Source organism: Strongylocentrotus purpuratus, unplaced genomic scaffold (genome assembly GCF_000002235.5).
Source record: "Strongylocentrotus purpuratus isolate Spur 01 unplaced genomic scaffold, Spur_5.0 spur5_scaffold_14, whole genome shotgun sequence".
In the NCBI taxonomy this organism is placed as follows: Eukaryota; Metazoa; Echinodermata; class Echinoidea; order Camarodonta; family Strongylocentrotidae; genus Strongylocentrotus; species Strongylocentrotus purpuratus.
In genome coordinates, this window is record NW_022145599.1 from 6,651,889 (window position 1) to 6,667,564 (window position 15,676).

At 37.7% G+C, this 15,676-nt stretch overlaps 1 protein-coding gene across 1 annotated transcript; it reads right to left on the reverse strand.

Annotated features, from left to right (window-relative positions):
* Positions 1-920: 920 nt before the first annotated feature.
* On the reverse strand, positions 921-15,595 carry LOC585741 (tRNA (guanine(26)-N(2))-dimethyltransferase). The gene is made up of 14 exons (XM_030984074.1): positions 15,373-15,595; positions 14,631-14,821; positions 11,709-11,764; positions 11,331-11,428; positions 10,593-10,780; positions 7,941-8,166; positions 7,282-7,430; positions 6,661-6,741; positions 6,197-6,275; positions 5,345-5,479; positions 4,323-4,517; positions 3,788-3,978; positions 3,135-3,231; positions 921-1,090 (listed from the first exon to the last, which is right to left on the reverse strand). Exons 1-14 carry the CDS (start codon positions 15,472-15,474, stop codon positions 1,037-1,039), a joined length of 1,842 nt encoding a protein of 613 aa, XP_030839934.1. The 5' UTR covers positions 15,475-15,595; the 3' UTR covers positions 921-1,036.
* Positions 15,596-15,676: the final 81 nt, after the last annotated feature.

The following is a 15,676-nucleotide window of genomic DNA, read 5'->3' on the forward strand; positions in this document are numbered from 1 at the left end:
TGGCTGGCACTATACCTGGCACTTTTTATTCAAACATGGTAATGATCTCTACACTTGTGCCATAGATCTTTGTCTGTTTCACATAATGTTGGTTTATTTAAATATGAAAATAGTAGTACAGATTATTTTTACACATACAGTGTTGTATATCTCATCACATTAAGTATCAACAGCTGGAAGACTTAAACATACACATTTTTAAGGGTACCAAGGCATTGCAAAAGGCATTGCATGTGGCTAGTACACAAGAAATCATTCCCATGCTAAAAAATTCCCCATGCAACTATTATTTCTTTCTTCAAATATTGAATTTCAAGAAGTACACATCCCCGTAATTATGACAAGAATTTTTGTTCAAACTTTGCTATTCCACACCTATTCTACTTGGAAGTGTGATAATCCATTTTGTGTTAACTTGGTACACCAGACATTTTATTGTTTCTTGAACAAGACATAATCACAATAGACTAGCTTTCCATTGGTAGACTGTAGACTCGGTTTCTAATCTTTCCCACTCTCTGTTGATTCTAATAACAAAGCTCTTTCATAACACAAATTATAGTAAACATAATATAGTCTTCATACATAACTCCACTGAGTAGTCAATCTGAGGATGTGATTGACAAGACGTAAGAATTAAGGTCAATAATTCAATGAGATGGTGATTCCAAGATGCATGTCACAGAAAATCAAAGAGCAGATCAATCTTGGTCATTTCCATAGACAGTCGCTCTGGCATTTCCAGTAGTCACTTTTGCAGACATGACATCAAGACATACTCTTGGTAGTTGCCTTGTGCAGGATGATATAATTCCCTGACTCCTGACTTGGTGGAAATACCATTGCTTTTTGTACAAATCTTACACATAGCGAAATTTATGTCCAACCAGGAAATTGCTTTAACAGCATACCCCCCCCCCCCCCAGTCTCTTGGAGTGTCTTCAGGTGAGGTAAATTAAATGAGGATCATTCCTTATGGCTCGATTGGCAGGGAGTGCAGTGCATGAGATGGGGTAATGCATTAGTCCAATGGATGTCATCTCATCATTGTATTGTTAGAATCCTCTTGCTCTGATGCAGCCACCTTCAACTGCACATTAAAGATACAATCAAGAAAAAGAAGCAATCTCAATACATTAAAGATACTATGTCCCTTTTGCAGCCAACCTCAAATTCTGTAGAACTTTGCAGGAATTATGAATATGTTGTGTATGTCCTATCTGTGAAATCTAAACGTTAGCAGTGTCCTAATCAGCGCTCAAAATACACGGGGGCGATGGGCGATTCGCCCCCGTGAGCTCCATAATCGCCCCCGTCAGGTTGCTCACGGGGGCGATTACAAAATTAAAAATCGCCCCCGTGGAGTTATACAATAAAGAAAATCTTTTCTGATATAACTTTAACACAATATTGAGTATCAATTTTCAAACCTTAAACCAATGAAATGGAACTTAGATGGCGCTTTTTCTACCATTTCTACGAGTATTACCGATACAAACAACGGAAGCTCGCATAGCAGTGTGGCCGTCAGCAGTGGCTATACTGCCCCGGTAGTACCGGTGTGCACGCTGTCGCCCAATATCTGCTAGAGCTGGAGACGATCGCGCAAGGACTGAAACATGGAGAAGTTTTTCGTTGTGAAAAGTGTGAATCCTCTGAAATCTGGTGATTCTAAAAGACAAGCAAATAATGTAACTTGACCAGTAAATCAATATTGAGAAGAAGAAGAAGAAGAAGACCAAAGACCCCCTCCCCCTTGGGCTGCCAAGTAAAAATGTGATGTGCATAGAAAAATGCTATCATGTGTCCAGACCTACACAGTATTAGTAGATGGCAGTAGATTCCAGAAAAACATCACTAACGGGGTTCAAAAAGCATCAAGAAAATTGCCTCGCCGCTTCGCGGCTCGTGGACGATGCTCCGCATGTTACTAGATGCCAAGAAAACACCACTTACGGGTGTTCAAAATAGCACCAAAAAAAATCGCCTCGCCGCTACGCGGCTCGTGGACGATGCTCCACATCGTATTTGGGTTACCCCCCCCCCCCCTTAGCAAAACCTAGGTCCGCCCCTGTGTTTTGGAAGGATATGGTAAAAACTAAAAGTAAAGAAAGAAAGTAAATAAGGTTGCTCCAAATAATGAGGAGGGAATTATGTGCAGAACGGGAAGAAATGGAGAGGGGATAAAAGTCAATAACAGCTATGTAACAACTAAATTTCTAAGAGGGAAAATGCCGACTTAAATACATGATAATGATAAAATACCAAGGAGTTTCATGGGTACCAATTCAATGGAAATTTGTAGTAAAATAAGAGCCCCCGTCAGCACTAAAAGAGCCCCCGTGAGAAGGCTCAGGGGGGCGCTTTTTTTTGGGAAGAGCCCCCGTGGACAAAAAATTAATTTGAGCCCTGGTCCTAATATTCAAATTATGCAAGGAAACCTGTTTACTTGCTAGACTTCGCTGTCAGACACTATTGAGTGACTGACTTGCTTTTTTTCCTTTTTTGGTAATATACATAAAATGAGCTGTAAAGGGTACATGAGCATTTGTCTACATCAATAATCCACTTCTTGTAATGGCCAAAATTAAACTGATTGACTCTTTGCACAGCATAAAATGTACGACCATTCGGTACAATGGTCTGAAAATCAAGACATATTACTTACTGGCTCTTTAGCTCCTAAGTCGATTCGAAAACTAATAGTCGTTATTTTCTCACTCAAAGTTATTTTCAAGCCCCTCTTTTTTTAGAGAAGTTCTAAATTAGTATTATCTTTCAAATACTGTTGGAATTTAACCTTTTCATTTTTTTGGCCTGCAAATGGGACATAGTACCTTTAATGGTTTATAATTAATTTACAGCTTTTATTCTCAAGGGAATGGAGATGGTGCACAATTTATATGATACAATGATCACAGCTTTTCACTTACACCACAAAGCATTTGGGTCAATATTCCACATCATAGTATAAAGGACTGCTCAACCAATTATGAAAATGAACACTTCAAAAACACCTTGAGTCAAAATAAATGTGAAACAAACCATGCTCTGACAAAATAAACAGGCTTTCTATATTTCTTATTAATAACGCTGTAAATACATCAATCAATCGTATCACTGTCAGTATGTACCTGTTTCTTCTCCTCATCCGATGATCCATCTCGTTTTCTCTTTGATCGTTTCCCTTGAAGACGTTTTCTCTTATCCTCTAACGTTTCATCACCTGCCCTATAAGAGATGTAAACAAAGGCATGGTACTCAATGAATCAAGCAAGCTGCATCCCATTCACTCATTTTCCATTGTTTCCCAAGAATGCTCCATACTCGCATAATAAAACCTTGCTTGGTGCTAGTATAGTAAACCAATTAAATTGTACTCCCATATGCAGTGCAACCTCAGTATATAAGGAGGTATCTGTTATAAGAAGGTAATTTTGCTGGTCCCAGCTCTTTATTGACCCCCGATATAAAGAGATTCCCTAATATAACAAGGCAATTTTCTAAGGAGTTTCCACTGTATTACCCAATGCTTACTTTCTTGGGCATTCTGCTATCCATAACATTTTATTTTACAATCTCATTAATGTTTACATGATAAATTTGGTGCTACAAAACTGTTATTACAGATCTGCAATTTCTAATTTGTAATATGAGACTTAATTATCTTCAGGGCTCAAAGGAAAAACAATATTTTGCACAGTGATGGGAATACCCTATCAAAAGAAAATGTTTCCCCTCAACAAAAAAAAACTCTGTTAAAAAGGTAAAATCAATTGTAACTCACATCATCTTAGCTCTAGCCTTTGGTCCCCAGTTAGCCTGTGGGTTCTCTGGAAACCTAACCATCTGTCTAGACTTGGGTATGGCATCAGGATGGGGGTCAAAGTTGACTTTGATGCTAGAGTCTTTGCTGAGGATGGAGGCCGCTGGGCTGCTGGCTGCAAGACGCTTCTCACTTACAGGGTGATCTTTGACCTTTGGAGAATAAGAAGAGTCATCAGAAGGAGCATAGGGAATTATTGAGAAGATGGACGCAATAGCGAGTAGGGAGTGGTGGGAATGGTTGAAAATGAGGATGGTTGAAGGGTTTTATTAATGGCAATATGAGGATTATGAAAAAATCCCTTTGATGATAAATGATGATGTATGCCAATGAGGAGGAGGAGGAGGAGGAGGAGGAGGAGGAGGAGGAGGAGGAGGAGGAGGAGGAGAAGGAGGAGGATGTAGATGAGGAGGAGGAGGAGGAGGAGGAGGATGTAGATGATGATGATAATGATTCAAGCTTCAAACAAAACTGCAAAGAATATGACATATCTTACCCATGCTCTGATTATATCCCAAATAACGGATGCTGGAGCGTCCGTCTTGAGAGCTTCGGGCGATGCATGCGAGATAGAGACTCGGTAGCCGGCATTCAAGATGGCTGATCTAACTTTCTCTTGAGAAGGACATTCACAGTGAACGACGTTACATAGATGGCTGGTTATGTAATACAGAGGGCAGTCAGACAGCTCCTAGGTTTAGGCAAAGTATAAACGTTCATGATAAACTTCATAACTTAACAACCAAACACTACTGGTAGATCTAGATCTAAGTTCTTGCCATAGCTAAAGCAACCTCAATCTTCTCAGCCCGTGCGAGACAAGCTATGGCGCAATACACGAGAGAAAGCTGAAATAAGAGGCCATCTGTCTTGCTGCCTATGGTGTCTCCAAAAAAGCAAACAATTTTTTTTTTTTTTAAAGTCTAAAAAATTTCAAAGTTGGGGGTGCGGCCTATGCGGCGCTGCGGCCTTATCGCCGGCAAATACGGTATGTAACAGAGGAAGTCTTTCACTTTATCAGTAATAATCTTGAATGTAAATATTAAATATAATATAATATAATTGTATATTGTTACAATATAAAGAGGGGAATCTGAGAGCTCAAACACAAAGGAAATACAAATTGTGTCCAAAGATACAGGTTTAATCAATCTTATACAACATAGATGTATTGTCAACAGGAAATAAATCTATCTTCCTGCCAACTTGAACAATTTTGCATTATTTCATTATAAATGCTTTTAAATACATGAAGTTCATTTAAAAGTCTGTATTAGGAAAGGCAGTATCAAGCATAAAATTATATTTTGCTTATATAGCGCCTAACACTTAATTTATCAGAAGTCTCTATTAAAGCGCTCTACAATATTACAGCATAATTACCCTGGCTTTAGCAGTGCAGCTGTCATGTGCTCTGCGTTTCAAGGAATAAATTCCTACCAGGTACCCATTTACTTCACCTGGGTGGAGTGTGGACGTATCCACTCGACCACTACACCTCTACATAGAGCATCTTACCTCACTAACGACCGTCATCATGCCTTTCATCCTGTCTTTGTACTTGAATCGATCAGGATATGTGTCTATGTGCGTTATCAGGCGCTTCACAAAGCTTACATCGTGTATGGGGTCAGCCCAGATTGGACCACCTACCTGAAGAAAATAACACAGATACAGCTGTTTATTTAACTCCGGTTAATTTACTTTCATAATTCCATTAAAAACACAATTCAAACCAATAAAATGCAAATACATCAACATGTAGAAAACCATAAAAATTAATGAAGTTATGAGAAATTTACAAGCAATGAGTCTTTTTATGAGAGATAAAAAAGTAGAAGAAAAGAAAAAATATGCATTTTTTTGTTTTTGTGCCCAAAAAACGTCCTAAAAATCAATACTGCAATGTCAATGAATACCTGAATTGGTATACCAAGGTCAAAGGTTAAGATGAGTTGGTTTCATTTGATCAGTCATGCAAATGGTGCATTGAGTAGTAGAAGCCCGAGGATCATTGTTATCTCAATACAATAATTTATGTTTGGGGTTGTGTTTCAGAATGCGAACAAAAAAGAAGCTGTTACTTTTGCTACTGGATTTCAACAAAAAATATGCATCAATTATATATCCTTTATAATAGTGTCTAACATAAGTCTTACAAGATTTATGAATAATTGCATGTCATGTTCTTTAAAATGCTGGTTAAAATAAATGTCCGGATACATAACCTGTCCGGACACATAACGTATGGATACACAATATTGTGTAAAAATGGTGAACTGAGTTAAGCATTAATCCAAAAGAGATACACTTTGATGGAAAGACTACTTTGACCCGTTTCTTACTTCATCAGAGTAAAGCATAACTTACATGGAATGATGAATCGCAATGTTGACAGGACTTATCTACAGGAGGACCAGTGGCTGGCTGGAAGATTGGATTGGGGTTGCTAACAAACAAAACAAAAGACCAATACAATTATGTATGAGACAGAGGAGGAGGACACAAGATCCAGTCAGTTTCCATTTCTGAAAAAAAAATTGTTACATAATCACAACTTGAAGAAAAAAAAAAATTCTTATTTGTTTTGATACACTGTCCTTTATTTGCCTTCTTATTGGGAAAATACAGATTCAATCGTTCAACATTAGAAACATTTGCAGTCAAGTACAGTGAGCATATATTAAACTTTCTCGAAACTTTCATCAGTTTGCCTCTCTGATTTTTCTGCTTTCTTTTAGAGCAGTTGTCTATTTGGGGTTGGATTACCCTTTAAGTCTCCTCCTATTGGAGTGCAAATGGCTTCTACGAAACATAGAGGAATAGATACTCACTTCTCTTTGAAGGAGACTTTGCCCAATCTCTGAAGGTTGAAACTACCACATCCGCTACAGTGATATACCAAGGCTTTCTTGCTACACACATGGACGAAGTAAAACAAAACAGTGAACAATATGAGTTTCAATAAACACATTATGGAAACACATTTCTGCGTGTATTTTTTGTGTGCTTTAGAAAAGATAAACTGGTCCAAACAGACAACATACTACTGGTAGTTCCAAAGTAATCTGTAATGTTACTTACAAGTCACACGATCGCATTTCATAACAATCATTCATGATATTATTGGGAATGGTTGATTATGTAATAAATAACATTAATTGCGTACTGTGAGGTTTGGAAATCATCATATTGATTAGTAAAAGAGTAAAAAGCTATTCATTTGTATTCAAATGAATATTCAGATATGTCAACAAATGCATGTTTTTGTCTGAATTTTAAATTACTGTAAGTCATACTAGGAACAGGACAGGATTTTTAGTTGAATCCTCTTAAATTGACATTGATTCTTCCACACAGGAAATCAAAGAAAATTGAAGGCCTTACAAATCCTTGATAACCTTTTTTCAGAACCCAACCTTCTTTCGAAACGCAGTAGTGGCTCTGTTACATACCTTGGCGAGTACTTGACTTTAGACTGACTGATATGAACTCTGACGAAGACTCTCACGTAAAAATCCACTGCGACTGAAAGAACTGGAACGATGTAACGATTATAACGAGTGGCTTGAGTCTCGATGCACTGCAGAAGAATTCTCAAGGCCTGTCAATAACAAGTTATCAAGAAGACAATTCCCATTGTGTGAAAGATTTTACTCATCAATATTATGATATTAATCAACATTTTGAATAAATAACAAGAAACAGAAATAGAAAATATTTTAAACATGAGATAATGATCAGGCTAGTCTTTTAAATACAATAATATAAAAATCAACAAAAACAAATGACATTAGTGCCAGGCTGGGATATGAACCATGTACCTTCTAATCTACAGTCTAGTGACTAATCCACTAGACCACATCTCTACAGTTGTAGTATATGTGTAGTATTGTAGTATATGTTTCTTTCTTTTGTCCATTTTGAATATCTATATCAAAGAAAATTATCTGAACTATTCGCCCCCTGTCCATTTAAAATACAATTTACTTTATGATTTCTTAGTTATGTTGTTGTCTACATGTATGACTCTTTTTTGTTATTTACTTTTTAGACTGATTTTGCAGTGTGTAACCTTTTGAGTGTTAAAACAAAACCTTAGAGCAAATCTTACCATCTCATTGCAGAACTTGGTCCGTAGTGCCATCGCCCCGTATTTGGCGAAGCATGCATGCCCATGATTACCGCATAGTACAGCCATATCAGTACATGTGACACAGAGAAGACCACCATTACGTACAGCTTGGACACCGGAGTCCAAGAATTGAGCAGCACTGCCGTAGGGATCTAGGTCAACCACGTTGAAGGAATCTTTGAACCGATGTTTGTACATCAGTAACCTTCAAACATGACAAGAAGAGATAAATGAGAATGGAGTTTCTTTCCTTTACTCCCATTTATTTTGATTTTTTTATATATCTGCAACTTAAGAGAAATGTATATGTATGTATCCAAATAGATATGAAACTATTTGTTAGTAAAGATTCATATTAAAAAAAAATAAATAAAAAAAAATCAATCAATTTTTATATTAATTTTAGCGCTTGTGTCAGCTCATGTCAGCTATTAGTGACTAGGGGGGTGTTTCATAAAGCTGTTCGTAAAGTACGCATGACTTTACGAACGACTTGTATATGAAAAGCCAAATAGGATGCTCAATCATTATTTACTGCATCAACTAAAGTAGGCCTGAGTCATGTCGGGATTTTCATAAACCGGGTCCCGACGGCCTTGCACCGATCGGGACCCGGTGTCCCGAAATCAGCTCGCAGGATTTGTCACTTGCCTTTATAAAAAGCACATATCATCAGTATGTCCCTTAAAAGTGACCTTTCTTATCAATCAAATATATCAACACATGCATACCTCGGCTCAGATCGGTATATTCTTCCATTTGACATTATTTTCATCCATGATTGGCGATGTTTAGTGCCATTATCGTGCCTCTAAAAGTAAAAAACTGGGGCAGAAATAGAAAGACAACATTCGAGCCGCCATTTTGATTTATGCAGGTTGAATAAATCTGGTCAAAAAATATTAATGTTAAAATAATAAAACGGCTTTCTAAAAATTTCTTCTGTACAATATACCGATCATATAATATTTTAAATACAAAAATAAATATTTATCTCTTATTTTAAACATCGCATGCTTTTTTTTAAAAGCTGAAAATTACTTGGTAATCACAAGAAGTTTCGATACGAATAGCTGTTGCAAGGCAAGTTCAGACTAGTCTCGGAAAAATGCGCAGTGCTCCTCGTTAGCTGTAATGCGTGCTAGAACGAAACCCAAACAAAGACGTGATCGTAACGAGAACAAAATCATTAAAAACTACGAGAGCACAATTTGAAAGACAACTACTGCTCAAAATTATCATAATCAGATACATAACTTGGACAAAGAATTCAATAATCGCCCAAGGAATGCCACAGAAATTGTTATAATCAAGGAGTAACTGGGTACATTTTTATCGCAAGGTGCCTGCTGCAAATACTTGAATCCTGTGTTATACTGCTTTTTACCGTAGAGGGCGGTATTTGCCTCGTGTTCAATTCAAACACGTGTATAATTCGGATATATCGCAGCAGGCCCTTCCGATAATGATTGTACCTATAGTAACTCCTTAAATATCACTATTTGTGTGGCTTTTCTTGGACAACTATTGTATTCTTCCTCCAAGTTATGTATCTGCTTACGATAATTTTGAGTAGTTGTCTTTCCAATTGTGCTCTCGTAGTTTTTAATGATTTTTTTTCTCGTTACGATCACGTCTTTGTTTGGGTTCGTTCTGGCACGCATTACAGCTAACGAGGAGCACAGCGCATTTTTCCGAGACTAGTCTGAACTTGCCTTGCAACAGCTATCCGTATCGAAACTTCTTGTGATTACCAAGTAATTTTCAGCTTTTAAAAGAAGCATGCGGTGTTCAAAATCAAAGAAAAAATATCTATTTTGTCTTTTAAAAATTATTCGATTGGTATGTTGTAAAGAAGTACTTTTTAGAAAGTCGTTTTATTATTCAAACATTAATTTTTCTTTCAACCTGATTTATTAATTCTGTCGAGAGACCCGGCCAGTACAGTAGCTAGCTAGCTAGCAGCTGGCGACAACAACCCAATGGGGCGAACTGCTTTGCAACCCTTATTTATATTAGCAGTTCGGATTGATTCTGGATGAGCTAGAATATGATTGGTAACAATTAAATACTTAAGTTTCAAGGTGGATTGATTTTAGTGGTGTGCAAAACTGCAATTTCTTACATATTTCATTATTTTTTTCGGAGCGTCGGTTCTCAAAAAACGAAACCGGGACCCGACGGCAACGGTCGGGTCCCGGTGTGATCGACCGTACCGACTCAAGCCTAAACTAAAGTTAAACTGTGCAGATGTAGATTGACATTCTTATCTTAACAAACATTTTTAATGCAAAGTATATTTTTTGCCATAATTTAATTGAGGTTATATGAAATATCAGAAAAAACTTTTGGGCATCCTATTTGGCCCTTCATATACAAGTCATGCGTAACTATACGAACAGCTTTATGAAACACCCCCAGGCTTCATTTCAGTACATTAGGGAGGGAGAGCTGCTCAGCAATCAAAATGTTTTCACTAACATAGATTTAGAACTCCTTTTTTCAATATTGATGACCTTCAAAAATACAAGGTTCATGGTATGGTAGATACATTAAGTAATTCAAAAACATAAACAAAAGTTTGCATTATTTTTAGCTCTGATTATTTGCATCGAGTCAAGGAAAACTTACGATGCATCTGAATGACTGGCTTCGACCAGATCTTCAACGTTGTTGAACTGAATGTTCCTCTCTATATCCCTGACTGCTTCCTCTGAGAAATCATTGGCTACCACTCTCTTGATGCCTGGAACTTCTTTGGCGATCCTGACTGACCTTAGACCAGAGGCTGAGAGAGCTTCTAAGAATGTAATCCCTTCCTATATCGTAGACAAACATAGAAGAAACACATTTTCTATGTGAATCAAACAAAAGAAGTGATTGGCTATACCAGTAACTTCTTCAGCAATCATGACTAACGTTAGACCAGAGACTGAGAGAGCTTCTAACAAAGTTCTAAGAATGTTATCTCTTCATACGGACATAAACAAACAAACATTGCAGAAATATTATCTCTAACCAGCACTAAACTGACCGGTCTTCCTACTTCTCATCCATCTTTTCTATCCATTTCTATTCAAATCATCCGAGTCTGGATTCTCTCATCTTCACTAGTTACATCTCTGTCACTATAACTCAACTGCCTTGTTTGTTTGTTACCAGATCCATACGTAACATAAGTTGCTATTCTAGGGTATTCCTTTTGTGAACAAGTATATGCATGAAGATGATGGAAAACGGATATTTAACCAAGATCAAAACCATGATTTTCATCACGACTCTGTAATATCTATAATTGTAAAACCAATGAATATTTTCTACATAAGGAAATATATTTCCTAGCTCATATGATAGACAGACAGTACCTACCTCACATTTCTGTCCAGGATAACATACATTATTCTCGGAGACCGTTTCCTGTTGGGTATCATCTGTATCCTTGGTTTCATCTCGATACTCGTAGGAAACTGAGGGGAAATGAACAAGCATATTGGCTGAAACTTGCAAGGTACTACCTTTCGTATATCTTACAGAAGTGTGCATAAATCACATCATAAAATGCTTTTAAAATAAAAAAAAAAAATAAAAATGATATGCTCAGTGCAATCATTACTTAGTGCCTGCTCAAATATGATTCATTCAAAATATCTATGACACATTATTGAAGATTATCTTATCATAGGAAATCTGAAATTTTCTGTACCATCAAAAAAATACTGAGTACAGACTACAGTGTATTTCTCTTACCTTTCATTTCTTTTCCCTGCAAGAAATCCTCTACAAACAATCCAGTGACTGCCAGACTAGAACAAAAAGAAAAAATACAAAAGTCATCAGTATCACATAAATAGTGTGTATGATTTCCAATCTACAACATATTCTCACCCATCACAACATCAATAAGACCTAAAAAAAAAAGATGTTGCTTTGCCTTTAATGCAAGGGTCACTCTGTGGCCTGGACCCACCCTCCTCAGGTCATCACCTTTCTTCACCTGAGCCAATTATTTGTAACCTCAGGGTTTCACCATCACTTCATGTGCTTTACAAAAAACAAAGGCAAAGCATCACTCTTATCAGCAAATGTGTTAGTCCAGGCTTCACCCTTTGAATTATTTGCATAGGTGATGCTTCACTTTTGTCAGTTTTACATAGGTGAGGCTTCACTTGTGTCAGTTTTCCATAGGTGAGGCTTCACTTTTGTAAGTTTTCGGCCGGTCTGAAGCTTCACCACTGTTTCACCATACTGGCCATTTGCATAGTTCAAGCTTCACCACTGTTTCACCTAAGCCTGAGTCATTACGGTTTTTGTGCTAAACGGTTAACCGTTAAAAGTATACGGGCGGTTTCGTTTAACCGTTTAATAATAATCTGAAAAAGTGAAAATACAGTATTTTTAATAGTGCTGTAGCTCGGAACCCTGCTGGTCTTCAGACTGTCGGGCTGAGCATTCCCAGCCCCGGACTATGGCACAAATTGGGTCATCCTGATAAACAGAGACCAGTAATAAACAACATAAAACATGTCTTATTATTCCTCATCTGAATTTGATATCATGATTAACCTTGCAAAGTTACTCTGTGAAGATAGCTGATCTGTGACGTGTTTATATATGCCTTTGCAATGCAATGTTTGCACATGGTCAGGGAGAGAGCTCCCTGCATGTATCATTGCCATATGAAATTATGTGGAAGTGTGTATCACACACACCCAAGACACACCCTGCAATATGAGCTGATCCAAGTTAGTGACCAATCAGGAAGGTTCTCTAGCTATGTGGGTGGAGTTTGATACCAGCATAAATTACAGGTTGGTGACCGCGCGTGCTTTCACCGTACCCAGTTCAGTGGGAGGTCAAGAAGCCACGCCCACATGTGTGCATGTGACAAGCATGAGCTCTCCATCTGTGTGTATGTACAGTGTATTTGGGCGCCGGAGGTTTGTGTGTACATGTGTGTGTGACTGAGAGAGCATGCATATGGGCTAGCATGTCCCTGCATGTCCCTAGCATGGACGAGGCAGGGACATGAGTGAAGATCGAAGTAAGAAAGGGTGGCTGTGTTAATCGGCTGAATTGAAGAATGATCAAAAACTTAAATTACTCACAAATAATATCCAAGACTTTGTTGATTGATATTTCTAAAACTTCAATTATTATTGTTATCAATATTTTTGTATTTTATTTATATATGAACATTATTTTAGGGGGCGAGTCGGCAAGGGATGGATATTAATATTGAAAGAGAGAGAGAGAGAGACTCGGGGGAGAAGGGATGTGAGAGGAACTGACCATCGAATGTGTAAACATTTAGAAAGTTGTGAGCTGAGAGTGCAGTAATAAGAAAAGGTACATGAGCGATGAACACATTGCAGAGAGAAGGGAATAAAGAGGGTGAGAAAAGAGAGAAGGGGGCTGGTTGTTTTATTGTTTACAAATTCATTCATGGGGATAACTGCTGCCAGAAAGCTAGCGCGCAGCGGCCAGGGTGTAATATTACACTGCGGTTTCTTTGATTATCTTTATCATCGGCTATTAGCACATTCCAAAATGTATGCAAATAACGGTTAACCGGAGCGAGAAATGCTAAACGGTTTTGATGAATCATGCGAGTGCATGAGTGACCGGAATAAAAATTAAATAGTTGTTTTGAAACGCACGATTTCGACATGATTTCGACATATTTTCGACGCGACCGGTAGTGGCTTCGATGTCACATCACCTGAACAAACAAGGCGACCGATTGGATTCGATGTCACATCACCAGAAAAAACAAATTACTCGTCAAAGCTTCACACATTTCATCAATTTGTATAGTAAAGCTTCACCCAATGAAGAAAAACGAACGTTAGGACTTCACTACAACAACAAATAGGTCAGGGTCAGGCTTAGGCGTCGAGTCGACGTCGATATTTGGCGACCTCTGAGGAGGGTGGGTCCAGGCCACAGAGTGACCCTTGCATAAGGTGCCAAAACATGGGTCGGTCGGTCAATTTTTTTTTTTTTTTTTACTCCCTCTTTGGGCTGATATATTAGTTATGAATGCTTTATGGTAATAAGTTTTTTTCTCTAAAAAACTTTTTTTTAAAAGCCGACTGTAGATTTCATGATTTTGGGGTCGGTTGCAAAGGGCAATACAACACTTTTTTTTAGGCCTAATGATGATACAATGATAAATCAAGAGAATTTGAAATCTCCATGAAATAGAGACAAACTTGAGATATATCTACATGTATTGTAGATGGTACACTTAGTCATCATGCAACACACAGCAAACCTTACTGAACGAGATCAAGTTGGGCAAAAAGTATTCCTAAAGGATGGATACTGTCAATCGATGTATTATATGTTTTCAGTAAGAAACAAATGGCTGTGTCCTGGGCCCTGTTTCAGAAAACTTGATATCAATAACAAGTTACAAGCTACTGTTATAAGCTACTGAGATCATGGCATCTGATTGGCTCAGAACAAATTTGTCATAGAAATTTAGCATTTGTTATAGATAAAAAGTTTTATGAAACGGGCTCCGTGGAATGCTAACCTCCAAGCCAAATCCTCTAAATTTAACGATTGTTAGCCATTGCCAGGGAACAAGGTAGCCCCTGTATAAAGTCTATGGGAATAAGGATATTCAGTACTCATTGGGTTAAAAAATCTACCTGGAATGCTCACCTAAGATCTCGATTGATGACTTGTGCAGGATTGTAAAACACCTCATTGGGATTTGGGAAAACGATCCTAGCTCTCCCTTCCTCTACAATTGCAGGCTCTTCCTTCCCTTCATCTTCAGACATGTTGATTGGACGTGATCTCCTCTGATCACAATGGAACAGCTTGGCGATTTGGGACACTCCTTCAGATTTCTTGAAGAAAAATAAAAAACACAATAAAAATACATTTCTTGGGTCATTCAGATTGCGGCTTATGTTAATGTTAAAATAGGAACTAAGGATTTAAACCAGGGGGGATACTAAGATTTAGTTTGGACGGGGCCACTGGGGTGTGCTGCTAAAGCCTCAAAACCCCTACCCATTTCTAAAGGTCATTTTGGGGGACTTTTCTTGAAGTATAAAGCCTATTTTTCACAATATTTGGTGTTTGCCGAAATTTTTGCAGATAAAAAAAAAAAGGTCCAACGTTTAGAAGTTTTTAGAGAAAAGTGACCCATTAGAGCAGCACACCCCCGGAAGTCTTAATATGTGAGTACCCCCCCCCCCCTGAAATTAAACTATAGTATATTGAAACAATATTAAACAGAGAAATGAAAGCATGATTGTAATTTAGCTTCATTTACTCCCCTAGGACTTTCTTCCCAAATAGAAGATAGATTACAAACTCTGAAGCGATTGATGAGTCAAAAGAAAATGGGTATAATGACATAATGACAGATCTATAATCAAAGATAAGATATTACCTTCAAAAATTGTTTGGTTGATGTTCGAATGTTGGGTATAACAGGAGAGAGATGAAGAGAGTGTCCTGCCAATGCTCTGCTCCAAATGGATAGAAAGATCATTGGTCTGACCCTGGCTGACCCTGGCTTAGTAAGGATGCTGCTATCCGCATATCAATGTGCTGAATATAAATGCAGCATAGACTCTCAACCCCCTGTTCATAGAAATAAAAAAATAATGATGAACTCCCTTGTAAAACAGGTGATGCAGTAAATTTGAAGAAGACGGATTTTCTAAAAGGTCCATGCTATTAAACACCTTCAA